The sequence below is a fragment of the Camelus ferus genome, chromosome 10 (assembly GCF_009834535.1).
Source record: "Camelus ferus isolate YT-003-E chromosome 10, BCGSAC_Cfer_1.0, whole genome shotgun sequence".
NCBI lineage: Eukaryota > Metazoa > Chordata > Mammalia > Artiodactyla > Camelidae > Camelus > Camelus ferus.
This window is the reverse complement of record NC_045705.1, coordinates 20,613,501-20,640,930: the sequence shown is the minus strand read 5'-3', so window position 1 is coordinate 20,640,930 and position 27,430 is coordinate 20,613,501. Positions and strand designations below refer to the sequence as shown.

At 44.2% G+C, this 27,430-nt stretch overlaps 1 protein-coding gene across 1 annotated transcript in view; it reads right to left on the bottom strand.

Annotated features, from left to right (window-relative positions):
* The window catches only part of KIAA1549L (KIAA1549 like), a 235,837-nt gene that overhangs the window by 86,554 nt on the left and 121,853 nt on the right, over positions 1-27,430 (bottom strand). Inside the window, 8 exon segments of the mRNA XM_032488437.1 lie at positions 880-939; positions 2,448-2,610; positions 7,564-7,697; positions 8,714-8,906; positions 8,908-8,934; positions 11,175-11,290; positions 13,369-13,977; positions 14,384-16,903. Coding sequence (XP_032344328.1) covers positions 880-939; positions 2,448-2,610; positions 7,564-7,697; positions 8,714-8,906; positions 8,908-8,934; positions 11,175-11,290; positions 13,369-13,977; positions 14,384-16,903 — 3,822 coding nt within the window.

The window sequence follows — 27,430 nt, the reverse complement described above, 5'->3', positions numbered from 1 at the left end:
TATATAACTGGTGTCCTTATAAGAAGAGGAAATTAAGACACAGACACGTACAGAGGGAAGACAGCATGGAGACACAGAGGACAGGTGGCCACCTACAAGCCAAGGAGAGAGACCTCAGAAGAAAACAGTCCTGCTGACAACTTGATACTGGACCTTCAGCCTCTAGAGCTGGGAGAAAATAAATTCCCACCGTTGAAGCCTCCCAGCCTGGGGTACTTCCTTACAGCCGCCGGCTGGTCCAGCAGACTCATCCCCTCCCGCCCCTCCTCTTTACTGCTCAGCTGTTCACTTCTCCTACAAACATCTGTCCTCTCTCTTTGCTCCCAGTCCTTGCTTCTCTAATTTTCAGAGCTACTGTCTAGCTTCTGAAAAATACAAACAAGAACTTTTTTGCTGTTTCATAAATCTCAGCTGGGAAATGTCAAGAGCAAAAGGGAAAATGCCATCCAAACAGCCTTCTACTTCCACCCGCCCTCACTTTCAGGACATGCCTGGGCTTGGCCAGCCAGCTCAGTGTGGGTGTGCCAGCAGTGGCATTCCTCTGACTTTCACTTGGGTTTTGTAGGGCAGCACGATCTTTAAAGGGGCAGACAACAATTCACATGGACCTGCCACCGATTAATGCCACACCTTCTGATGGGTGCATGTTTTGCAAAGAGGAAGCCCCTGGGTGTGACTTTCAAGGTAGCTGTTATTTAACACTCATCTTCAGTGTAATGTCTTTTCTTATCTCAGCTTCTCTCACCCACTTCTGGCCCTAGGAAAGTAACTTCTAAGACAGGACCCAAGAAAAGATGCCAATCCTCTCACTGAAAGGCATGCAATTTTCAAAAATAAACCACCTGGTAGGATGAAAGGGGACATGAAAGAAGAGATTACCTGTAATTACCCAATAGTCTCTGGTTGTTTCTGATATATCAAGGTTGGGATATTCCAGTGCTAAAACAAGCAAGAAACACACCAAATTATTTTCACAGTTTTGTATGTGAATATTGTTCAGGGAAATAGACACAGCTGACAAGATACCAAGCAGCTAAACCCCGCTCTGTCATTCTTGCTAATCCTAGGACATACAGGCTGAAACTTGCTACTCAGAAAATGAAAATACTCAGCAAAGGGCAAACCTTCAGAGGAAGAGTCTGCTAGGACTCATGGGTTTGTTTCTGCTTTCAGTCTTTCCATCAAAACCTTAAGTGAAACATTTTCATTGTCAAGACCTACAGCTAGAATCTGTCTTAATTATGACTTTCTTATTAAAAATTATTCAGCCATCACTAACATTTTTAGGAATAACTATTTCTGAATGCATTTTTCCAATGTCAAGTTTAGTAGCCAAACGCTTGTAACCAAGGGTCCCATTTCTCTACAGGTGCAGTGACCATTGGAGTTAATACATGTGAAGGGCTTAGCACAGTTCCTAGCACATAGTAAGCGCTCAAAAAATCACAGTTGTCTTATTGTTATTATTCGCAGAATATCAAGATGATGAAAAAAATAAATCCTTCGCATGCTGCTGTGACATAATGCCATCTTTTATGACATCTTCTCTTCCATGAAGTCAGGAGTCCTCTTTCCTTACTACTTAGAAATTTGCAAAAGCTTGTCATTAAACAAACATTTGAAAAAAATTCTGAGTGGCTACTATGTGCTAAGTATATTCTACAGATCATCTTACTTACTTACAGTCTCAAAAGCAACCATAAAAGGAAACAAAAAAATTTAGCTAATATGTGTTTAAAAAAAAACAACATAAAACCCTGCCCATTGACCTTGAGAAATGCACCAATGATTAAATTTCAGAGCACATATCTTTACGTCCTTTGGCTACCACATAAGTGTTTGGGTACAAAACGTAGGCTGCATCGTCTTCGAAGTCTATGCCTGCTGCATGATAATGAGGATTGTGTAACTGAAGCATTAGAGGAAGACGAGGCCACAAGGCTGTGGGGACTTCATCAAGTGAAGTCACGACACTGATTGCAAATGAGTCGCACTATGATATTTACAGCCAGGGCGAAGGCTGAAGGCCTGGGAACATTTGCTGATGGCAGAAGTGGGGGAAACCACAGCAACCCAGATTGCCATGAGGCCCGATGCCCCACCGGGCAGCATTACAAGCTCAGAAGGCAGACTGCTCGGGTTCAGACACCCGATTCCATGTCTCACTAGCTACAGGAGAGTGGGCACTCTCAGAGCTTCAGTTTTCCCATCTGCAAAATGGGGCTAATTTTGCACCTACCTCTGAGGATGGTTGTGAGGATTAAATGAGATACGAGATAAGTGAAAGGTCAAAGCACTAGCCAGTGCTTTTGCCAAGGTGCAATAAAGTTTTCATCAATTCAATCCTCCTTTATCACATATTTCAGTTGTGTTTTATAGCAGAAGAGGTAGTACATGGCCTGACACCAAGGCGGTTTGCTAACCCGGCAGGACGCGGACATACTTACGTTCGGCGATGGTGAGCGGCGGGTAGGTGAGGTAGAACCCCACCAGCTCGGCTGAGAGCTGGCGGAGGAGGCTGCTGGCGACCGTGCCGTTGAGGAAGGAGCTTCGATTGCCCACCACATACACCAGGGTGACTGTCTGGGAGGCGTTGGACGTGCTCACGATCTGAATTGACACAGGAGGAAAGGGGAGGGAGACATGCCAAATAAGATGAGGGTCTGTTTCATGGAGGCTGTGGGAGGAGAAGTTTCAGCAGAAGCTGAGGGTAGGGATGAAAGGGAGGTGGGGAAAGAGCAAGGAAGAGACAAGAACAACAATAGTTGTCATTCGTGGATGGCTCACTCCCTGCTAAGGGCATGTTATCTCATTTAATTCTCACCACAACACTGGGGAGGGGTGGGTATCCCGTTATGAGTCCCTTTTACACAGGAGGAAACTGAAGCACAGAATGATCAAGGGACTTGCCCAAGGTCACACAGCTGACATGTGATGGAGCCAGGATTCAAACCGAGGCAGCCTGACTTCTGGTTTTAGCCACTGGCGTGTGTATCTTTTCTAGGGACTAAATTGTCTCAGGCTACTTCTATGGTTCTGATAAGACCAGTAGAGCACAGGAATGGCCAGTTTAAGGAGGCTCAACTGCCCAGACAGAGAAAGCCTGAGTCAAACGTTCAGGGAATTTTAAGGTTAAAAGGATGGGAAATGCACACAGTCAGTCACCAACCTAGTAATGGACAATGTGACTGAACCTGACGACAAAGAAAGAATTCAGAAATAGAAAATAGCTTCTTTACAGGGCGATTCCATTTCCTTGTGTTCTATTATTCAATATAGAATATGATAATGTTACTGGGAGATGGTGTGGTTTTTCTTTTCGAATTTTGTCTAAGTCAGTTTTTCACTTATGAGAAAATGAGACTTTTATGGGTCAACGGATACACAAAAATATCCCACAGATGAGATTTGGAAAAACAGATGCGGCAGGAAGGCCTTCCACCTGGTGAGACCGTCTCTGCAGGCTTCTGCACTGAGTGGCTACCCCTCCCCTCTCCAGATCCACCTGCCAACGCACCCTCATCCTGCTCAGCGCCCCCAGAGCTGGCCCCTTGTGGACCACCTGAGTGTGCTCCTTGGCCCTCTGGCTTCAGCTAAAGGGAGCTCAGGAGGAGGGAGGGAGGAAAGGGCAGTCAGAGGGTTGGGGTGGGGACTCCCTCCAGGGGCGGGTTGGGGGTGGTCACAGCTCTTTCTGGGCAGCTCTGGCCTCAAACGCTCCCTTCTCTCCCCTCATCAGCCCCAAATGGTACAGCCTTGGAAGCTGCACCGTCCCATGGTTTCTCCAGAGCCTGTCCACACTCTTGCAAAGTCCCTTTCACTGGATTTTCCTGAAATTACCTTCATTTGAATGTGTCCTCTCTTCCTGCAGGGAGCTGACTGATATCCAGTCTTCCCCAGACCTCTGTGTGCTCAGACACAAACATCTCTGCAACTTTCCTTTAAACCTGACTTTGAAGAAGACTGTCAAGAGTAGCTTCTTCACGTTATTCTCATGTTTCCCCCTAAGCAGAAGCTCCTTTTAAATTCTCTGCAGAGGCTTGAGTCCCATGATTAATGACCTATGGAGTCGACATTTCTGGTCAACTCTTACTCTCCTCGCCGGAAGTATTTTTAGAACATGGTTTAGCCACAGGTATTCACGCCTCGTTCCTCAAGGTACCAAAAAAAGAAAAAGGCACTTCTCTCTGAATAATTCAAAAGACCTTACCATACTGTTACCTAAAAAAAAACCCAAAAAACTAAAATAACTCTGCAACCTGTATCTCTATTGTGAACATTCTATTTTTTTGTTTTTCAGCAAAATGAAATCTCATTGGATCCCAAAGAACTTGCAATATGGTACTTCTGTACACTCTACACTTGACCAGGTAAGTTATATAAATATATATATATTTTTTTAAACTGAGAATTGACATATAAGATTACATTAGCCTCATACATTTTTGTGGTAAAAACACATGTATTTTACCATTTTAACCATTTTAAGTGTACAGTTCAATGACATTTAGTACATTCACACTGTTGTGCAACCATCACCACCATCCATCTCCAGAACTTTTTCATCACCCCAAATTGAAACTCTGTACCCATTAAACAACTCCCCATTTCTTCCTCTCCCTGGCTCCTAGCAACCACCATTCTATTTTCTGTCTCTATTAGTTTGACAAAACTAAGTATCTTTTATAAGCGGACTCATACAGCATTTGTTCTTTTGTTACCGGCTTCTTTCACTTAGTGCAATGTCCTTAAGGTACACCCATGTTGTAGCCTGTGTCAGAACTACCCTCCTTTTTTCAGGATGAATAATATTCCATCATATGTATACATCACATTGATTTATCCATTTATCTGTGGATGGACACTTGGATTGCTTCCACCTTTTGGCTGTTGTGAATAATGCTGCTATGAACATGGGTGTTCAAATATCTGTTCAGGTCCCTACTTGCAATTCTATTGGGTATATACCCAGAAATAGAATCATTGGATCACATGGTAATTCTATGTTTAATTTTTTGAAGGACTGCCATACTGTTTTCCACTGTAGCTGTACCACTTGACATGCCCACCAGCAGTGCACAAGAGTTCCAATTCCTCCTTACTAAGACTTGTTACTCTATTTTTTAAAAATAATATCCATCCTAATAGGTATGAACTAGTATTTTGTAGGTTTTATTCGCATTTCTTTAATGATTAGTCACATAGAGCATCATTTCATGTGCCTACTAGTTACCTGTATATCTTCTTTGGAGAAATGCCTGTTCAAATCCTTTGCTCATTTCATAACTGGGGTGTTTGTTTTATTGTTGTTGAGTTGTAGGAATTCTTTATCTATCCTAGATATTAATCCATTGTAGATATATTATTTGTAAGTATTTTCTCCCATTCTGTGGGTTGCCTTTTGATTATGTCCTTTGAGCCACAAAGTTTTTAATACTGATGAAGCCCAATTTATCTATTTTTTTTCTTTTGTTGCTTGTGCTTTTGGTGTCATATCCAACAAATCATTGCCAAATCCAATGTCATGAAGCTTTTCTTCTCTATTTTCTTCTAAAAGTTCCATAGTTTTAGCCCTTACATTTAGGTATTTGATCGATTTTGATTTAATTTTTGCATATAGTGTTAGGTAAGGATCATTCTTTTGCTTGTGGATATCTAGTTTTCCCAGTACCACCAGCTGAAAAGACTGTCCCTCCTCCCACTGAATGGACTTGCTACCACTGTCAAAAATCATATGACCATATATGCAAGGGTTTATTTCTGGGCTCTCTGTTCTGTTCCATTGGTGTATAAGTCTGCCTTTATGCCAGTACCACACTGTTCTGATTATCATAGCTTTGTACTAAGTTTTAAAATCAGGAAGTGTGAGACCTCCAACTTTTTCTCTTTCAAGATTGTTTTGGCTATTTGCAGTCCCTTGAGATTTCATGTGAATTTTAAGATGGGTTTTTCTATTTTTGCAAAAAAGTCACTAGAATTTTGATAGAGATTTCATTGACTCTATAGATCAGTCTCAGTAGTACTGATATCATAACAATATTAAGTCTTCCAGTTCATGAGCACAGAGTATCTTTCCATTTATTTATGTCTTCTTTAATATACTCATTTTTTATACAGCTAAGAAAAGCGTGACCATTCTTCAGGGCTGCTTAACACCACTTTCACAAATAAACCAAGGGCAGCTTATTTATCTTGGTGTCCCTTCCAATGCCTGATAAAGAGCCGGTACTCAATAAGTCTGTGCTTCCTGAATCCAATTAGAGTATGTTCTGCTGCCAAGCTCTAATAAGACTCATTTACATATGAGGATCACAAATCCCATCAGAAAGAAAAAGATCTCCCCCAAAGGAGCTGAGTCATACTCCTTATATAAATCTTATGTCTGTGACATGTTTTTAGATCTTAGTCTAATAGGAACCAAATCATAATGAGAGATACTTCCACATATACTTTGGGTAAATCTAGAAAAGGAAAGCTGCTCATTCAAATTAAATTGTATGCTTTCCACATCATATTGGTTTTGCTGATAATTCACTTATGCTAAATGTCAATTTTGAAACCACTGGGTTTAATTGCAAAGGCTTTTAGTTCAGTAAAAACAGAGACATTGGTTAGTACAGTTAATTTGAGAAATTTGGGGGCTGGATGAATATCACTTAGAAGCATCTGTCTTTAGTGGGATGTTATCTATATAATTGTAAAAAATGGGTCTGAGAAAAGCTTCTGGTAGCACGTCTACTATGAATACAGGAAGCTGAAATACAGTACACTGGGAGTGGGACTGTCCTGGAAGATAATTCATACACTCTTCAAAAACTTCATCAAGGATCCCATTTCTGCACTGCACTGATGCTGGCAGAGCATGGTGGATGAGAGCATGGGCTTTGGCTCAAGTCCTAATTCCATTCTTTACCAACTGTGTGACCTTCTGGATGCTCCTTACCTTTCTCTCAGTTCCCTTTCTTGTGAAATGGTGATAATAACACATCAGAAGGATGTCTTGAGTATTACACAGCAAAACATTTGTCAAACACTTAACACAGTCCTGGCACACAGTAAGCCCTAGATATAAAATGTGTGTGTATATGTGTTGTGTACGTGTTTAAACTAAGGTGATCGTTTATGTAGATGTCTGGAAAATAGCTCAGTGAAAATCACAGAACAGGCAACTCTTGGTGAGTTAGCTATTTAGGAATGATTCATTTTATATGCAACATTTGACACATAGAGGATATGCTAGTTCATTTTTAAAAAATAATAAATGCATTAGAAAGGCCTGGAGACTTCACATGGGCAAATAAATATAAAATCCCCAATCATAGCAGGTACACAGTGACACAGCATCTCTCTTGTCATGACCATACCCCAGATACCCCCATCAGTGCCAGGCCTGACTCAAATCAGTGGCCTGAAAGTGGCACCTTCTCCTGTCTACATCACATGCCCAAAGAACCAAGTTGCACTTACACCAGGCAGTTTTGAAATGGGGACCAAGTCATTTCCTGCCAACATTTGTGTTATGGTTGGCCTCTGTCGACTACATGGCTGAAGCATCCTCCTCCTCACCTGAATCGTCAGGTTGCTTTTAGTATTCAGAATTTTCTTCTCCGCATCCTGGAAGGCCCTCTGCAGCCTCTGTTCCATCGTCTGAGCAAACTTGCAGGACTGTATGTTGTCGGATTGGCTCACGAACTGCAGCACTAGGATGAGAATAAGAAATCAGGGCCCACCAAAGCTCTGTGTCTCAGTTCCTTGAACTCAATAGCAGTCATGAGATAAGATGGCATGATTTTACTTCAGAGAAATTAGGCAAATAAGGACGGACAAGGTTTGGTTGTAGTTTTGGAAGTGGCTCTTAAAATGATTTATAATATAGAAGAATTAAATGCATGATCAAACCTGAGATTCCCTCCAATGCAAAGGATTTTGTGATTTCATTTGATTGGAATTTGGAGACATCTGGTCCAAGACAAAAAAATAATTTAACAGCGATCATATCTTCTATTTCTTTGGAGGAAAAAAAATGAATTGACCTGCATTACTAAGTTGATTGAGTCTTTCAATTTCAATGGTTCCTCTACTCTTGTGGTTTACAAACCACAAGATAAGAATCACCAGGGAGTTTGAAAGAAAGGAAGATTCGGGTCTAAGCTCAGAGATTCTGATTCAGTGGCACCTGGAACATACTGCTGCAAAGCATAGATTTTATAGATGCTCAGCTCTTCTCAGCATCCATCAGTGATACAGGAAAAAACATAAAAATACAGTACTTGACCCTCATAAGTACTAATTATATAAACTGGGAAGAAAGACTCATGTGAAGGAATATTTCTAATAAATCCAGGGTTAGAAAAGTTTAGGCTGCTGTGCTGGAAACTTGGACATTTGACTCACAAGGCCTTTTTTTTTATGTTGTAATTTTTTTTTTTACATCGTGAAAGGGCATTAATCAACATAATGATTACATCTATTATTTATAGATTCTATTTTTTTTTATTGAAGTACAGTCAGTTATAATGTGTCAGTTTCTGGTCCACAGCACAATATCCCAGTCATGCATATGCATATATTCATCTTCACAAGGCTTTTGGAGGAAGCTACACAGGGACTTAATGAGATGACAGAGCAGCTAGCCATGGAGTTGTCAAATAGGTGTCTTCTTGGTACCACCCCTGATCCAGAACGGAGAGGCATCCTTTCCTTCTGAGTTACTTGCCTGTTTTCAGCTGGAAGTAGCCTGCAGGCTGGGGAGTCCACGGGGAAGCAAGTACTGCCACCGATTGCAAGTTTGGGGCGTGTTGCTTCAGATCTGCAGTGACGTTGCTGACCCCATAAACACCCAGCATTTCGATCACTGCCGCAGGCAAGTACACCAGCCTCCCTTTCGTGGCGTAATAACCAACTGTAACAGTTGTGAGAATGTTCCAGAATGTCCACCTGCAAAACAAATGGACCCACAGAACTCAGTGTCCACTTCCATGGTACCGTAAGTTCTTCCTGGTGTTTCTTAGAACCACAACTGTTACTTAGCATGGCCGGGGAACAGGATGTCCCCACTGGAGAACTATCCCAACAATCCCATAAAGCATACATGGATTGGCAAGTCTCAAAATATCAAATCTCAAATATATACAAGAAGTATAATTTATATCAAACCTACACGGAATAGAATTAAATCTGTGGGGTTTTGATTTTGTTTTTTTGATTCCTTAAGTGCCTTAGTATAATTCTGTGAGTACCACTGATCACCAAGCAGGCAGGTAGGCAGGAGATGATGGGCAAGAGAGATTTCCAGGGAATGGAATTCTGGGGAAAACTGCTGTATTATATTTCTCATCATTTATGAACATCAAAAGGCAGAAATAATAGATTAAGTGAGGCCCCTTACAGGACAGGGGGCCAGGTAATAAATGAGGTGAATTCCTCTCTCTAGAAGCTGAGAAAAGAATTGTTCAGACTTCACTCCAGTCTTGGCTTGTAACTGTTTCAAGACCAAGACAGGGATGGGCCACGGAGAATTTCTCCTACAGCTGAGTCCTAAGGGGTGCTGATGATCTGAGCTCTTTCTGACCCAGCTGGCAGGTTTTGAGGCTTTCAAATTTATTCTTATTTTGTTTTGCTTTCTTAGTGTTGTATATTAACAGCTGAGGCTGTTTTTAACACCTGCTTCCCCTCCCCTCTTATTCTTGCATCATGTTTATTTGCTAAAGAAACCAAGACAACAGATTTTGCAGCAGGCTGGGTGTGCCTTTGCTTCCTCCACACTGTGTGTGCCTCCAACACTTTTGTCACCTAAAGGTGGTGCTCAAGATGCCTGTAGGTGGGACAAGAGATACTTCTGGATGGAACATGGATCAGCACTAAGCGTCACCAAATCACCCAGCGAGAAAGTGACTCCTGTTCGAATCCTTCCAGTTATCTCAAGGCGCAAGTCTCAGTTTGAGGATAATTTACTTTTAACACCTCTCTAATCCTTGCTAATCATATTTTTAAACAAAGGGACACCAGGCCCAGCCTTAGAGCCTTCTGCAAGCAACAATATCTAGCTTGAATTTAACAAGCTCTCTTCTACTATTCTCATTTCTGTGATCACCTTTTATTTATGCCAAATGATCCTGATTTCCCTTTATGGTGGTAATACCAAACGTCCTTTCAAAAGAAATGTGTTTAAGTTTTTAAAAATAAAAGCAGATTTTAAAAAAAAACTAATACATACTAGTTGTCACAGCGATCTGTGATGATATACAAAAAAAAAAAAATAGCAGAAACTGTGACCAGTAGCTTGCAAATGACTAAATTTTAGTGAAAACTGTTTCAGGTAACCAAATGGAAACCTTCACATTTTCAACTTTCAAATGAAGTTTTTGGTGCAGAAACCAAAGATTCCTCTTGTGGAGAGCATTTCTTCCTTTCCTTCTTTTTTTCAGAATTATATAAAAGAGATGGACCGTGACCAATTAACTGTGTACTCAATCTCCTTGTGAGGCCTTGATGTGGTGGTGGGGACCACTAGTTTGAATGCAGCTGTGGTGCAAACCTTCAAAGGAAGAAGCCAGAGCAATATTTTTAAGTGATGTAAAGGGTGGTCCACTAACTGCCAATCACATTTACTCCTTTAAAACTTGGAATCAAACAAAAAGAGTGCAAAGGCTTCCATCACTTGGATATGCCATCAAAATCAGCTCGTGGTTGTTAACTAGTACTTGGCATTAAAGTGTTTGGAGGGAAAAAAAAGTTTTTTTCCCGTCTGCTGCTGGCAATTGAAGCAAAGTTGGACTCAATTTACAAGTCAGAGTAATTTTTAAAGGTCTAGAAATAAATCACTAACTGTTTACAATGGTGAGGAAGATAGAGGCCAAAGCAATGGATGGTTTCTGCAGAATTATACCGATGCAATTAAATAGTTTGCCCAAACAACAGGATAATGGGACAATTTAAAACAGTACATCCAGGCTTTGAAAAAAATCTAGACATAAGGCAATTATCCTCAGTTTTCCATCTCAGAATTTGACCTTTTTCTCCAGCTACCACGCATTAGCTATTTGCCAAAACGATGAAAGATCCTATTTCTGTTGTGGCTGTGGTACCCAAGGGAGGAGGAAGACAGTCTAAACAGACTCCGGACCGCTGAGGAAGATGTGGGTGGATTAGCTTGGTTACGAAAGCAGGGGGCTTACATGAGCCGAGACATCATTCTGGTGGAACGCCTTCCGCAATGCCTGCGTGAGCCCTTTAGCTATGTTGAACTTCAGGGTTTCACTGATCTGCACCCTCCTTTGGGTCAGAAAGATAACTGTGGGGTGAAACAGAAGCACACGATCAGCATGATAAGGCAGCAGGCCTCCTAACTGATCAGCCCTCCTCTCCATCTCACCACCACCTCTTGCAGGTTCTGAGCAAAGCTGGTGCATACAGGTCCAACCAACGCGTTGGTGGGTGGGGGCGTGGAGGGGTTGCTGGGTCAGCATCTCGGTTGGTTCCACTCAAGTCCTAAAAAGCCCCAGCCATTTGCGTGGCCCTAGTGGAGAGAGAGCTAGTGTGCGGTGGCACTTCTGACCAATGCTGCCTCTGACTCTGAAAGCCAGGCTTAGCCATGCCTGCCCCTGGTGGGTCTGCATGCAAGAAAATTCCCGCAACAGCATCCCTGAGAGGTTCCTTAAATGCAGGCCCTGAGCCAGGTGCTACACTCTAAAACAACCCAGCATCAGGAGGTGCACTCCCCACCCTACAATGGGACAGAGACAGGGATGGAGACCCGGGTGACGAAGAGGCATTTGTGATCGAACATGACAGGCGCTATTTGATGGGAAGCCTAGGATGTTGTTGGAGGCCCTTGGACGAGCATCTGGCTCTAACCTGGGCAAGACGGCAGGGATCAGGGAAGGCTTCTGGGAGGAACTGATGCTTCCACTGAGTCTTGAAGGATAACGGGCATGAGTGAGGCAAGGCGGGAAGGACTGCCCCCACCAATCCCAGCAGAGGGAAGACCGAGTGCAAAGGCACAGGCGAGAGAAATGCATACTTCAGTCTACATGTTCAGGCTTGGTCCTGAGGGCAGTGGGAAACGAAGGGTTTTAAGCAAAGGCATGCATTTTAGAAGGTTCCCTTGACTGCAGACTGGAGAACAGATTGGAGGGTAGGGGAAGTCTGAAGGCAGAGAGATAAATTTGACTGTCGTTGCAGAAACTGAGGTGAGCGACTGATGGTGTGAATTAGGGAAGTGGTGGGGAGGGGGTGGATAGAAGAGGTGGTCAGGAGGTAGGACTGGAAGGAACCAGGGGCTGATCAGGGGGTGGCTGGGGTGAGGGGAGGTTGTGAAAAAGAGGGAGGGGAGAATGTTCCAGACTTCTGCTTCTAGGTGGCTGGGGGTGCCTGCCACTCAGAGGAGGCGGTGGAGATCTGGAGTGAGAGGGGGTGGGGGAGTGGAAAACCAGATGGTATAATTTCTTGAGAAAGAGATACTGTGCTTTCTGCTGTGCCACATTCACAATTTCCCATTTTAGAATAAGAAATCTCTCAGGAAATAATTCCATTTAATTCTCTGTGGGGCAAAGAAGGTGGGACGTGAGCATCCAACACTGGCATGCTCCTTCAAATAGCATGTCTAATGTTGTTTATAACAGACACTACCACACTAGTAAAAGCGTCCTGTGCCTTCTTGGCCCGTGTGCTGCAACTCAGAGGTGGGGGCTGAAAAGGTAGCACCCATCACCCAACTTTTTCAAAAAAGTCTCCTTTTTAACATCAGGAGAAATTGTGCGCACTGACATAGTGCACAGTAGCTGTACTTTTAGTATTTGCTGGTTGAAAAAACACAGGACAGAAAGCCTTTCTGAGTTCTGTAGCCCCTCCCAAGACTTTCTATTTCGCTGATCACATCATCCATGCATGCGAGACATCACTGATTCACTCTACAGGCAAAACTTGGTGCACGTTTGCTTTCTCAGACTCACTGGCAGGACTGGTTTCCCAGGGGCCTCTGATATCAGGATGGATCCCAGGACCAGAGTCCGTGTCACATGATGCTCCTCCTCTCCTGTCACTTGATAAAGATCAGGGCTTCCCAACCTCGGCACTACTGATGTTTTTGGGCTGGATTATTCTTTGTTGTCTGAGCGTCCTGTGTACTGTAGGATGTTTAGCAGCCTCCCAGGTCTCTGTCTCACTAGATGCCCATGACATCCTCCCTACCCTCCAAGTCGTAGACACCCCAAAACATCTCTAGACATGGCCAAATGTCCCCTCAGGTGGGGGCAAAACCACCCCTGGTGGAGAACCACTGATCTCAGAGAAACCTAATAACTCTGTTACGTCTCGGAGGCCAGGATGCACCTGCTGCTTTCAAGCTGCGTGAGGACAGTGGACCCTTACCTGTCCTCACCAGGAGCTTGCTGGACATCTGACACTCCAGGTTGGATGCCATTTTGCCAGCTGTGACCACAGCAGCGGACGCAGCGGGAAGAGCAGCATCTGTGTTTTCTGCTGACAAAGGTGGCATCCGGGTGGCCCTTACTGGCGCGGTGATAGACGTCAAGGCCGCCGTGATTGTCAGCGGGCGCGCGGTGGACGCCCTGGGCACGTCTGGGTTGGTGGGGTTTGGGAAGCCCGGGTGCATGGCTTGTGGTTTCCTGGGGAGGTGTGTTGCGGACAGCAGGCCAGAGGCGGCGCCCGTGTTCCCCTGCATGGTGGGGTGAGTGCTCACGGTGTGGGCTGTTCTTGCAAACATGTAGGTCGGCGTGAAGGAGAAGGCTGGATGGGCTGCCCCTGGTGTCACCTTTGGGCCGGGTGCTGCGTTGTTGGTGACATTTTTAGCTAGAGCAGTGGTCCAGCTGCTCTTGACTAACCCCGCGGCCACAGCCGAAGGGCTGCTGCCGGCGCCCTTGGCAACCAGGGCTGCAGACAGCAACGGTGGACTTGATTTCCGAAGAAACAGCGGGGTTGCTGCTGTCGGTTCTGCCTTGGGCAACACCGAGAAGTCCACTGCAAAGAGAGAAAAAGCAACGTTTGTCATTGACCCAGAATGCACACACCCCTTTTGGAAATGAATGGATGTAACTCATGGGTTTGCTGAGGTGAAAAGTCTCTGAGCTCTGGAATTTAGGCGAAACAGCTTAAGGTTCGTTAAGTCAATTAACCAAAAAGAATGCCACTTAGGGCAAAGCTATGGCTGGTAATAAGGACACTTAAATTCTGAATACTTTCCAAAAATATCAAGTCGGCAGAAGATCAAGGACATGACTGTTCAGACTGCTAACTCATTCATCAACCTGAAATCAGGGTGGAGCTGCTCTGTCTGAGCAAAGCCGGGTATCTCTGCTGAGCCTGAAGATGCTTTGGCCACAGAAGCAGTCATATCTAATTTGGGGGGTACCAGGAAACAAGCTACCTGCATCAGTGGCTGCACCTGTCCATTTCTCGGGGTGCCGAGAAGCCAGCAGTGCTTTGGATGGGGTCCTGAGTAAGGTACTGGTTGACAGAGTAGAATCAGCAGTAGAGTGATATCTCGGGATACTCTGGAAAGGTGTGGAAGCATTTATCACTGGAGATGGATCGATGTCGGCAGAGATTTGGAAACTTGTACTCATTCCATCTGAAAGCATTTCCTGCAAGCTAGCTGTAGAAGTTAGACTTGGAGAAGTTAGCAAAAGAGGATGGGTTGGATGGGCAGGCAGCTGTGGATGGGGATGAGACACAGAATGTTGACTTATGGATGGGAAATCTTCAACTTCAGCTGTTTGCAAGTCTCTGGAATGGTCGTTAGTGCTCACAGACAAGACATCTGTGTGGTTTCCAACCATGGTAATATCTGACTGTTGAATGGGTTCACTGGGGTTGATACCAGAGACTGGATACTGAATGTTAAAACCTTCTGCAGTTACTAAATGTTCATCATTATCTTTGAAATCCCCAGATGTTATTGTATTGGCAGCTGAATTTAAACCACCGGGAGGAGTGGTTGACGCTGAATGAGTTTCCCAACTTGTGGAGTTAACTGTGTGCCCATTTATATCATAATTTGTTTGCTGCAGCAAGCCAGATATTGTTGGTTCTGCGGTAAGGGATCCAGTTTCTGTTGAAAGAGAACTCCAGAAAACATCTGTGAGTGCTGGCTTCTTCAAGTCTCCCATTGTTGAGAAATCAAAGACCTCACTGGAGGAGGGAAATGCCATCACCTGTTTGGAAGCTGAAACTGGCAACTCAGACTGGTCTGTCACAGCTGTGGAAGTCTCTGGCTTGGTGTTGGAAAAGCTAAGAGGTAGGGAAACAGTCTGGGTGGCTCGTGCGAAGGGGATGGATGGTGAAGGTAATTCTGAAGGAAGAGGGCTTGTTCTTGGTGTTGTGGAAACATGATCAGTGCTAAAATCAGAGGTGAATCCATTTACAGTGTGAAGACTCGGAATCTCTTTACTTGGATGGGTCTGGAGAGCAACTGTCAAATTTGCCTTTTCATTTTTCTTTAAAACAGCTGTCCCGCTATCTTCTCTCTGCAGGGGAAATGTCCAAGTCGTGGAAGGAAGATTAGGAAATTTGCTTGAGAGGGGGAAGTCTGTAGCTGCAGTAGGAGGGGATCCATCATCGCTGGCATCTTGAGGAGTTGGCTTCTGGGGCTCAGTGAATGGAGAGGCATGATTCCACGCCAGACCAAGGGAAGGAGGCGTAGAGGGGAAATCTGCTGCTGTGCCATTGGATGGTGATGTGAGAACCGCCCCAGAAAGCATGTCTTGCCCTCGGCCGGCTGTGGTGAGAGCCAGAGGAGAAGGCACCAGAGGGGAAGATGTGTGTTCTGCTGAAAGGGCGGGCCCTTTGGAATTCTCTGGAGCTGCTGACAGATGACGGGGGTAAGCAGAGTCATCTGCAGTAGCAGGGGCTGCCTTTCGGTTGGTCAGCTCCACTGCCACTGAGTCTATGGTCTGGACTGCTGAAGACGCAGCCTCACGGGTCACTGCTGCTGCGCTCCTAAGAGCCGGCAAAGACACCTCATCACGTGCTCTTTTAGCCCCCTCAGCCTGGGTGGATGCAGGACTTGAAGCCACTTCCAACACTGACTGTGAGGGCGTTCTACCTGAAAGCTGAAGAAGACTTCCAAGTGCCCGGGGAGGAGGGAACCGATGGGCCAGGGCTGCCACCCAGCTCAGAAACTCAGGTGCGGGCGAGCCGGCCGAGTAAGGTCCCTCTGCTGGGGCTGAGGAGCCAGAAAAACCTAGATGAGGGATGCCTATTAAATCATGGACATTTCTGGATGGAGTGTGGTTCATTTCCTCAGCAAATGGGTTTAAGGGGTTAGCTACGTGCTGCCTGGAGGAGGAGTCAGTTGGAGCTGTTCGGGGGAATAAAGGCACTTTGGTGGGTCGCCCTGCTGGCTTAGAAAAGATGATGGAATGAGGTGAGTCAGGAGCCAATGAAGAAGATGAAGATGGGGGGAGAACGTGTGCCCTCAGGGAATGTTGGTTTGAAATGGAAGGAGTCCCTACCCACGGTGGCCACGATGGATGGGCGGCACTCAGGGACGTCACTGACGGGACGGTGGACAATGGGGGGCGCATGCTGGTGTGAGGCAAACCTGACATGGCAGCTGCTTCCTTTCCCCCTTGAGGTCTTGGTTGGACCAGGGACTCAGTGGAATCCTTGGAAGGTTCGAGGGAGGCGCTCTGGCCACTTCCTTGGTAAGGGAGAGAAGAGAAGTCCCCATGAGCCCGAGCCCTGCGGTGTGTCTTGGGTGGAGGTGTCCGGACAGACTGTGGCAAGCTTGTGTTGTCAGGGGACGGTCCTGGCACAGTCTTGATACTGCCCACTGCTGAGGAAGACTGGACTTCTGAGAAAGGCCATGTTGGTGAAACTGGTAACAATTTCCCATGAGGAAATGACTCCAGGGTTGGGGTGACAGTGATCTGCAGACTGTCTGTTCCTGTGAAACAAAATATCAAGCAGTCAGGCATGGGATAATCACAGGTACTGGAGAGAAGGGTGGGCAAGACAGGGACCTCACAGGGCTTCCGCCCCATCACAGAAGACTCATTAAACACATTCAAACAATACATTAGGTAATTACAAACATGTAGATGCTGCATCTGACCTATAGGGCAGAGCTGGTGGGAAGCAGTCTCTGATGAAGTGACATTTAAGCAAAGATGTAGAAGATATGTGTGTGTATTAAATCTCTTTTCTAGACCACCTACAAGGGTTGGACTGTGAAACTCACAACCTAGAAAAATCAAAGACAAACATGGCTCCCTGCCACGGCCAAGGACACCACAATAAGCCTCATCCAAGAATCCAAAATGCAAAAGGAAAGGACTCTGTATCCAAATGCGAATCTTTTCTTTTGGACCCTAGGGCATCTCAAGCATGATAACCGAGGTTACCTGTGTTTGGAAAGATGGCACCAAGGAGACATATTTATCCTGTTGGATTTAAAAGGATCCCTGATGCTGTTGTTCACACCATGTCAAACAGCAAAGGGGATTTCTTCCAAATTAGGCTATTTCTGAGAGAGAAAAGCTATTCACATCCCACCCAGGACCAGAGACAGCTCTCGCCAGGCCTGGTGTCACTACGGGCACCTGCAGAGAAACCAGAGCTGTCAGCACCAATGTGCGAACCTGCAGGCAGAGAGGTGAGGAGACGGGGCACAAAACGTGACTCCGCAGGATAGGAGGCAAGAAAAAAAAAAAAAAAAAAAAGAAAGAAAAGAAAAAGAAATAGATGATCAGAAAGCTGGAGATTTCACACTTGGGAAGAAACAACATCCCGCCTGGGGATTCTCTGATTCCCCTTCCCACAGTGGTGTCGATGGTGCTGATGACCCCAGAGGTGACTAAGTGCACTTAAACAATATTTTAAATTAAAAATAACAAAAACAAGGTACTTCTAGGGCTTTCTACATTATTGGCAAAACACATTAGCACTGTCTGACGGAAGCAAACAAACCAAGAGCTGAAATCAGAAAATCTGGGTTTGTGCGCACCCTCCAGCCACTCAGAGCTGTACGTGCGCCTTATATAGAAATAACTGGCAAGTGCACATACAGCTACAGGACACAAAAGTCTACAGCATTTCATTAAAATACCTGCACTCCTTGGGAACTGTCCCATGGTTTGCAATGGAAATTGTGTTTCTGTTACCACATGAAGCCTAAGGAAGGCTTCATTTCTCAGTTGGCTGCAATTTTACATGGAAGACTGATACTGCTGTCATGCTTCAATCCTTCTTATTTACATTGCTTATCTCCTAGATAGACTCAGCTTCCTACCTGTCATGCAGTCTTGTCTGGTTATGTACACAGGTGATACTTACACGTACATGGGTGAATATAATTCCCATATAATGCAGTTTTTGCATTTTGGTATTTTCCAGTAACACTTTAGAATCCACTTTTATTACCTGCATGTCAGATGAAATCTACACCGGATTTCTTCTTTTGTACTCTCATTGAAATATATTCAATCACGGGTTCAACTCATGGACTCAGGAGACATACCAAATTAATCTTGTTTCAAGTAAGTCAAAAAGGATGCATTAGGCGGAGTAGCTTCTGCTTTCAGCAAGATTTTTTGCAAAGTCTTTCATAAAAATCTTACAAACAGGAAGGAGAAGTGGGTGCTGGATGGTTAATACAAGGGGGATTTGTAAATGACTGAATGGCTGCAGCCAAAGGAGGCTGATGGAGAGTTCCATGCTGAAGTGAAGAGATGGTCCCTAGTGAATTTGCCACTGCTAACTTTGTTGTTTCTAGACTAGAACCCAGTGTTTCCCAAGCTATCCCTTACAAAACACTGTGTCCCAAGATGCCTCGTGAAGAAAAGTTTCAACAAGCTAACAATTTTGAGAAGTGCTGTATACTACACTCATACCTAACAGTCACTGATGCTGGTCACCATACATTTCTGACTCTCCACCTTCAGAGCACATATAGGACTGCACTTCCTAGACACCTCTGTGGTTGGGTTGGGCCATGTGACTAGCTCTGGCCAATGAGTTGTGAGCAGAAGTGACAAGTGTCACTTGTAGGCTAGAACATTTAAATGCTGGAGCAAGACTCCCCAGAATTTGCTTTCTCTGAAGGAAAAAAAAAATCCTAGCAATATTATATCTCAATAAGTTGTTAAGAAGAAGGAGGAGGAGGAGGAAGAGGAGGAGGAAGGAAAAGAGAAGGAAGAAGAGGCGGAGGAAATTAGCAATATATAAAATGTTTGCTGGTCCACCAGCCCAGGTCCCTTAGGGACTATAATAAGCAAAGGCCCTCTGCTGTGAAAGTACATACAGGTAGCATGAGCAAGAAATTAATTTTGTTGTTTTAAATCATTGCAATTTGGGGGTTGTTTGTTACTGCAGCATAACCTAACTTACCCTACCTAGCCTATTCAAAAATTGATATAAAGGCAGATTTGGAACTTAAATGGACAAAATCCTTTGTACATCAACATTTAAATACAGGCTCAGAGACGTCCCACAGACAAGAAAACATAAGAATGCCTGGGATGCAGTAAAAAGTCAATAAATCAATGTTGGATGGTTTAGTTAAAGTTTGGCCAAAATTGCTAAAAAATATTTAACTTCTGAAATATGTTTAGGATATTTTTCAAATACATTTGACCCCAGAACTTGGTGACTTTAAAAAAAATGATATACATAAAGCTAAGGAAGAAAGCATGTTCACTGAATTAGCAAATGATAGCAAATTCAAAAGAATAATTGATATGAAGAATTTCAGAGAAACATGCTTCAAGGACGTGTCAACTGATTGAAATTACTGTTGAAAAAGGACATAAATTAGGATTAAATATAAAGGCTTGACCTTAACCTACATATTACCTAGACAGGAACAGAATGGTGGAGCTTCCCCTTAAGAATAGCTTCCATTACCTGTATGTAGAGTTGACTGGAGCTCATTATGAACTATAATAGGAATGTAGGCTAGCAAGGAAGTTACAAATTCTTAGGCTGCATTCAATTCTTTTCATTCCTGAAATTTAAAAAAAAAATTCATACTTAGGAAGTAATATCTATAATGTTTATATGTAAGCTATAAAGAATAAAGGATGAAAAACAAACATGGTCTCTGGCTCCATGGAACTCACAGTCTCATGGGAGACGTGGAGTTAAATCAAACTCTCACAAATGTAAAAGTGATAGCTGTTACACACGAATGATGCATAGTTCTTAAGAGCATGCAACAGGAGAGTGTGACCTGATCAGAGGGGTCAGAAATCACATCACTAAGGAAGTGGCCATCAAGCTGAGATCCAAAGAATAAGTAGAAGTTAATCAAGCAAAGAGGGTAGGGAAAAAAATTCCATGTAAAAAGATGAGCATTCGCAAAGGCCCTGTCACGGGAAGATGCATAAACAGTACAAGGAACTGAAAAAAAGCAAGATCAGGAGAACACGAGTGGGCGTGGCATGAGATAAGGCTGAAGAGCTGGTGGATGACCAGACCACTAGAGTATCACAGATTTTAGGTGGAAGTGGAGGCAGTGAGGGTGGGTGATATACAGGGGAAAATTTGTGTTTCAGAACAATCACTGTGGCTACGGAGTGAAGATGGACTGAAAGGGGCAAGAGTGGATGACAGGAGACCAGTAAGGTGGTTCAGGGATGTGATGACAGCAAAGCTGCAAAGAGGAACTGAGCCATGCATGGGAGATTAAAATAGATAATCCTTTATGGTCCCTTTTAGTTCTTAGAGTTCAGGGTAATGTATTCCTGTAAATATGTTTATGTTTGTGTATATGGTGGTTTTTTAAGTGGCTGCAAATTCTCCTACATGCTTCTCATTGAGAGCTAGGGTCAAGGTCCCCTTCCCTTGGGTGGACCTGAGACTGTTCAACCAATTAGAGTAGGGGTGAACTAAAGCCACGTGACTTCTGAGGCTACCATCATAAAAAGCAGCTTTCCCTTGGCCCTCGGAATGCTTGCTCTCCATGTCCTCCCTCACTGTCCCTCCTGGAACCCAGCCACCACTCTGTTAGCAGCCCAAGCTGCATGGAGAGGTCATGTGTAAGGACTCCAGTCAACAGTCCCAACTCAGCCAAGCTTCCCAGTCATCCCAGTCCAGGCACAGGCAGGTGAATGAAAAGGCTGCCAGACAACTCTAGTCCCCAGCCATTTGAATCAGGCTGGCTGTCTCTTCCCTACTGAGCCCCCAGACATCAAGAAGCAGAGACAAGCCACCCCCACTGTGTTCTGTCTGAATTCCTGAAACCATGAGCACAACAAAATGGCTGTTATCGTACAGCACTTAGCTGGGGGTGGTATGTTGTGCAGAAATAATAAATGAAACAGTGCAGGGCTGTGTCCCTCCCTTCTGGGAGTGAGAGTCTCTGGCTTTGATTAGACTCTCAAAAAGATTCAGAAGCCGAAAAAACACAGCTAAGAACCCCTCACTTCAATGAAAAATACTTCTGCTTTACACACAAGATTTTAGAACTTTGTCTATGCTAATAAAAATATTTCTGTATTAATTAGAGATGCATCATAGAAGGAATAAGAAAGGAAAACAAGTTTTGAGGAGGAGATGAGAGGTAGGTGGTATATATTAAGAAGAAGGGAAAGTAAATTAGAAGTCAGGCAAAGCCATATTACAGAGAGTTGAAAACACACTTGAAGGGAGGAAGTGAAGTAGAAGCTGGATATAGGTGGTGTGTTGGCAGCCCCATGACCCCTGTCTCTTGGTGGTCATGCCTTTGTGTGACTCCTCTTCTGGAGTATGAGCAGAATCTGTGACTTGCTTCTAACCAAGAGAATATGGCAAAGGTGATGGGATGTCAGCCTTGTGATTTTTTCAATCTTATATGAGACTCTATCTTGCTGGCAGATTTGCTCTCCTTGATGGCCTGATGAATTAAGAGGCCATATTGAGAAAGCCCACGTGGCAAAGAGCTGTGGGTGGCCTCCAGGACTGCAGGCGGTCTCTAGGAACTATAGGTGGCCACTCAGAGCAGAGGGTGGCCTCCAGCTGACAGCCAGCAAAAAGCCAGGGACTTCGATCTGGCAGCCACAAGGAAATAAATTCTGCCAACAACTTGGGTGAACTTGGAAGTAGATTTGTCCTCAGCCAAACCACCAGATGAGGACACAGCCCAGGTGACACCAGGACTGCAGCCTTGTGAGATCTCATACAAAGGGCCCAGATAACCTATACTCAACTCTTGACCCATGGAAACTTGTGAGATCATAAATGTGTGTTGTTCTAAGCTGTGAAGTTTGTGGTATTTGGCTATACAGCACTAGAAAATGAATCTAGGTAGGAAGTAAGGAGCTGTGGAAGGCTATGTGGTGCAGCAGGAGTGTAGGAAGAGGAGCCAGAGCACGTGGTACCGTGACTGAAGAGAAGCATGAAGGATGGTGTGAAGCTGCACTCAAGACAGCAACAAAGGAGTGTGAGTTAATATGTTCGTCTGGAATATCCCGGAGAACGAGCTGTGAAATAAAAATTCTAACATGGTGCCTGGGACTCGAGGGAAGTTAACTGAAGACAACACAGGGCTTTGCAAGAGCAGAAACAAAACCACAGCAGCAAACGTCACCAGACACTTTGGAATGTTGCTATGTAACAGGTGGCACTCTTCTGTTTAAATTCCATTTTTCAAGGAAAAGAAACCCCACACTATTCTAATCAAATGACTGAATTCTTATTTTTCTCAGTAAACGCCCAATGATTCCAATCTCCTCTCCCCCTCAAAAGCCCATAACTTTTTTCTACTTAGAAAAACACAGATTGTTCTTTGCTGAAAATATGGTAACAGTCTTCAAAAAAAAAAAAAAAAAAAAAAAAGCACAGAAACCAAAGATGCGTCCCACACACCACAGAGGGAGATGAAAGACAGTGGTGTTTTCCCGTGCAAGCCCCAGGCTGGTTGCCCTTTCTGAACATTTACAAATACCTATTCCAGGGATGAACCAACCATTACCTTCTGTTTGAACACAGTGTTTCCCACCAAGGGACTGGTACTCAAAAGAATTTTAAAGGGAAATAGTTTAGATGACAGAGATTTAAGGAGGCTCTGGATGAAGAAAGATCAGCAGAGATAGACTTACATTGCAAATGAGCAAAACAAGCAAAATGAAGACCCTCAAAATAATGAAAAGGAAAGTGAAAATGAGTCACCTCTTTTCTTCTCAAGGCAACGAGAGTGGGTGGTCATCCAAATGCTACTCAACAGACAACTGACACACGCCCATTTTCAACCGAGTTAGTTTGAGCCAAGTTTAAAGAAAACCATGGTTCTCGGAGCTTCGGCAAAGAGATAAGTCACTCTTGCTGGAATATCAGACTTAATGATAGGGAGCACAAGCTTGCACACATTTGTATCAAATGCTTCTGTTGCTCAGCAGGTTTGCATAGAGTCCCATGAAAGCTAAACGCAGCCTTGGACTAAAACAGTCGGGAGGCAGACCGTGATCACAGTGAAATATCAGAAGTTCAGCACTTGGTCAGGTTTGGATGCACAGCCCGTCACTGACGAACGGCAAAAAGGTGAAAACAACCTCCCTCGGCTCCCCGGACCTCCGACCCCACGGGGTAACACCGAGCGAGATGCACAGTGATGGATGGTTCAGGCCTCTGTCTCCCAGCGGCCCTTGGCGCTGCTCGTTTATCCTGCTCAGTGCTCTCGTACATAAGACGCAGACCCGGGCTGTGATGCTGCCACCTGCGCGTGGCAGACACACTAGCCTCACACAAACCGTCAGGGACAGCAGCTCCTCTGCTGCCGCGTCTCCCCTTGAGTCTCTCTCTTCCGTCCCTAGGGCTGTGTCCGTCCGCTGGTGGTGGCTGTTCTTAGAGATCCTTCTTTCCAAAGCCGGCAGAGCCTGCTGCTTAAGGAGCGTTCCCCATTCAGTCCTCTCTACGCTGCGCTGGGCTGCCGCCTGGTTTCTCAGAACTGCTCGCGTAGCCCAGCCACCGTCGCAGTCCTCTCCCAGTCCGCGCTGCGCCTTCCTCTGGCCGCTGGCGCCACCGAGGAGACGCTTTCCACCGCCAGGCTAGACGGGGCGCGGCTGCGTTTGCAACCACGGTCAAGAGACCCTCCGCTTTGTCCCGCTCCCTGCCCGCCGGCAGCTTTTCCTCACTGCAGCGCTTAAGGGAAAGCAAACCTGATCACCAACAGTTCTCAAGTGCAGGAAACGAAGGTGACCAATGAATAAATATCCCGAGCTCTTCCTCCTTGTATGTCAGAGAAAAATAGCTTTAGACCGGGCCCCACAGTCAGACTGCCTGGATGCGAATTCCACTCACTCCTCCATTGGCTAACTGTGTGACCTTGGATGAGTTACTTAACCTCTCTGTGCCTCAGTTTCCTCATCTGTAAAATGGGAACAATTACAGTATCTACCTCATGGTACCCAAGTCTCCATGAAATTGTTTGAAGGATTAAAATGAGGTGATACCTATCAAGTGTATCCTTAGAGCAGTGCTTGACACATAGTGCCCTTACATTGCCACCTAGTATTGGTGGTATTATTATTATTATTTTGTTGTTGTTGTTGTTGTTGAGCCTAGGGTAGCCCACAGATGTACTCAGAAGCTTCCTCAGAGGATCTGGATACCAGTCAGGACTCAGAAATGCCTGCAGATCATGCATCGTCACAATCCCATACATCTGTGGAATCCCTTATAGTTTGCACAGTACTTTAATACCCTCATCCTATCTTGTTCCTCACAGTCCCTGTGAGTCAGAAGATAAAGGTTATTAACCAGGACTAAGGGAGGTCAAGTGTTGTCTTGGCCAAGGTCACACTGAGAGTTGCCCTACAGCCAAATCTGACTCAGCCCCTTTGACCTCAGATCCAAGGCCCTCTGTTCCATGTGGGGCAGGGTAGGTCTTCCTTCATCTCTGGGTCTGGAGTGGGCTCCATCTCCTGGAAGAACCCCCAACAGACTGGAGCCCACACAGTAGCTGCCCCTTTCTCCTGAGTTTGGTGATGAGTCTCTCTCCCTGGTGCTGCTTCGGCAAACATTACTGAGCACGGCTCTAAACCACCAAGACCTGTCAGGCATCAAGTTTTAGAAGGTCAAAAGAGATGGATGAAGCATCATTGCTATGCTGAAGCATCCACCCCACACCCCACAGTTCTGAAGTTTGGCGCCTGGGTTGTTTTTGCCTAAGATGATTTCTCTTGGGGCTTTTTAAAATGAAATGCGCCAGTTAATAGAATCAAATTGCCATTCCTTGAAGTGATGCCAGCAAATAGAAGGTTCTGTTTACTGCCTCAACAGAAGCCTTGTAACTTTCAAAGCTCTTTCACAGCTGTTTCCTTTTTTTTTTTTTAAAGTTTATTGCTTTCAAATCCTTTGTGAAACAGGTTTAAAAATAAAGTTGATCTTGCCCCTTTTAACAGTAATAAATTGCACCTTCATTTTTTTTAAAACCTCAGTATATATGATCCTTACAGAAAATTCAGAGAAGATGGAAAAGCAGCAGGCAAAGAAAAAGAATCCCACGCTGCCCTAAGCCCTCTCCACACACGTGTCCAACCACACAGATAAAACCAGGATTCCTACTGTGTACTTCCAGGCTTCATTCTTGGAAAAGCTTTGGTTTGCTTGCCTTTCAGACCTGTGATCACCCTGCACACCCAAGTCTGCACCGGCTTTTTGTCTTTAACATTATATTAAGGGCATTTTTCCATAGTGGATAAGGCTATATATAATTTCCATTAAGATGTGGTATTATAATTTGTTTAACCATCCCCTTGCTGTTAAGATATGAGTTGCTTATAAATTTTCAGCATTATAATGGCCTCATCTCCTTCCAATTTTGTCATCACAATCCACATATGGCAGGTGGGACGAATACAATGACTTCCTCTTACGGACCAGGACAGCACACACAACAGAAGATAAGCAGCATAAAGAGAAGTAAGTCAATGGGACTTGGGAGATTCTCTCCTCCCCCAACACCCTGGCATCCTTCTGACCGTTCTGATAGGGTCAGTTATAAGTTTAAAAACTTCATGATGGCCTAACTCAATGAGAGAAAACACAACTAACCACCAATAACAGATCTTCATAATTAGGATGACCCTACTGGCAAAACTTTCCAAACTTCATATTAATTTTTACTATTTCATTCTAATGGCCCTCTGGGAAGTTGAGACCATTTAAATCCATTAGGCAAGAAAGACTGGCGATCTAGGAATTCTGTTCCTAAAGAAAAGCAGTAACAGGAGTGTAGAGAGTTGAGCAAAAAGACAACGTATTACTAGTCTTCCTCCTTGTTGAAAGGTTTAGGTGTAAATCACTCCTAAGCGACAGTCCCATAATTAAGATGCCACTGTTCCCACAACTCTGTTTTTAGCTCTGTTAGAATACTTATCCCTTTCTGCTTAGTATTAGAGCCAATTATCTCCCTTATTTGCTCAATCACTTAACATTTATCCGCAAATACATATTGAATGCTTCATCTGCCTTACAAAGATTAACAAACTGTAATCTCACTGGGAGGGTGGTCAAATGTCATGGTTGAAGGTGTGGGACCTGGAGACCGAGCAGCTGGATTCATAGCCTGACTGCCTTGTTCTAGCTGTGCAAACTTAGGCAAGTTACGTACCTCTCTGTGCCTGTTTCCGCCTCTCTAAGGTGAGGATAAGTAATAATCGCTGTCTCACAGGCTGTTTTGAGGCTTAAAGGCATTAATTCATGTAGAGTATTTGGAACACGTCCTGGTATATGGTTAGCAGTCAAAATGTTACTTGTTACGATTATCATCAAAGAGCACAAAATCCAACAGAGAGGTTTCAGAGTCACATCTTTTTTCTGAACTATGATAAAAATAAATTCTTACACTCCCACTTTTGTGAGTAAACTTATTCTATCTTCTCGGGAATGGTTCACATTTCTTACAGTGGATCTATTTTCTCCAACCCTAATTCTCCAATGAGCACCTGAGTAACCCACCTGGCTTTCTCAGCATTAGTAAGACTTACTAAGCATCTACATTAGATACCTACCCTGAAGTCTGCTGATTTCCACAACCAAGAATGCAGTTTTGAACATGATTTATTCAGCATAGTTGCAAAGTGAACACCTTCCCAATAAGATTCCTTACAAATCTAACTACAACTGTAACTGAGATGCTGGGAGGAGAAAGTGGAGACAGAACAAGAGTTTCTCACATATTTATCCCCAATTTTTAAATTAATAATTAATGTATTTATTAATATTTATTTGTTAGGTGAGAATAATTTTGATAACCAAAATTAAGCCAGAAATGAAAAGCCTAAACAGACAAATTAACATACTAAAAAGGAGCCACTACTAAAAAAAGTCACCAGGACCAGGTATATTCAGCTGAGACCTATCTGACTTTAAAAAAAAAAAATAGGTAATTCTAACGTTATTAAACTAATTCAGTCCTTTGAAACATATGAAAATGTCTCCAATTCACTTTATGAAGCCAGTACTGATTTAACACCAAAATTCAATAAAGATATAT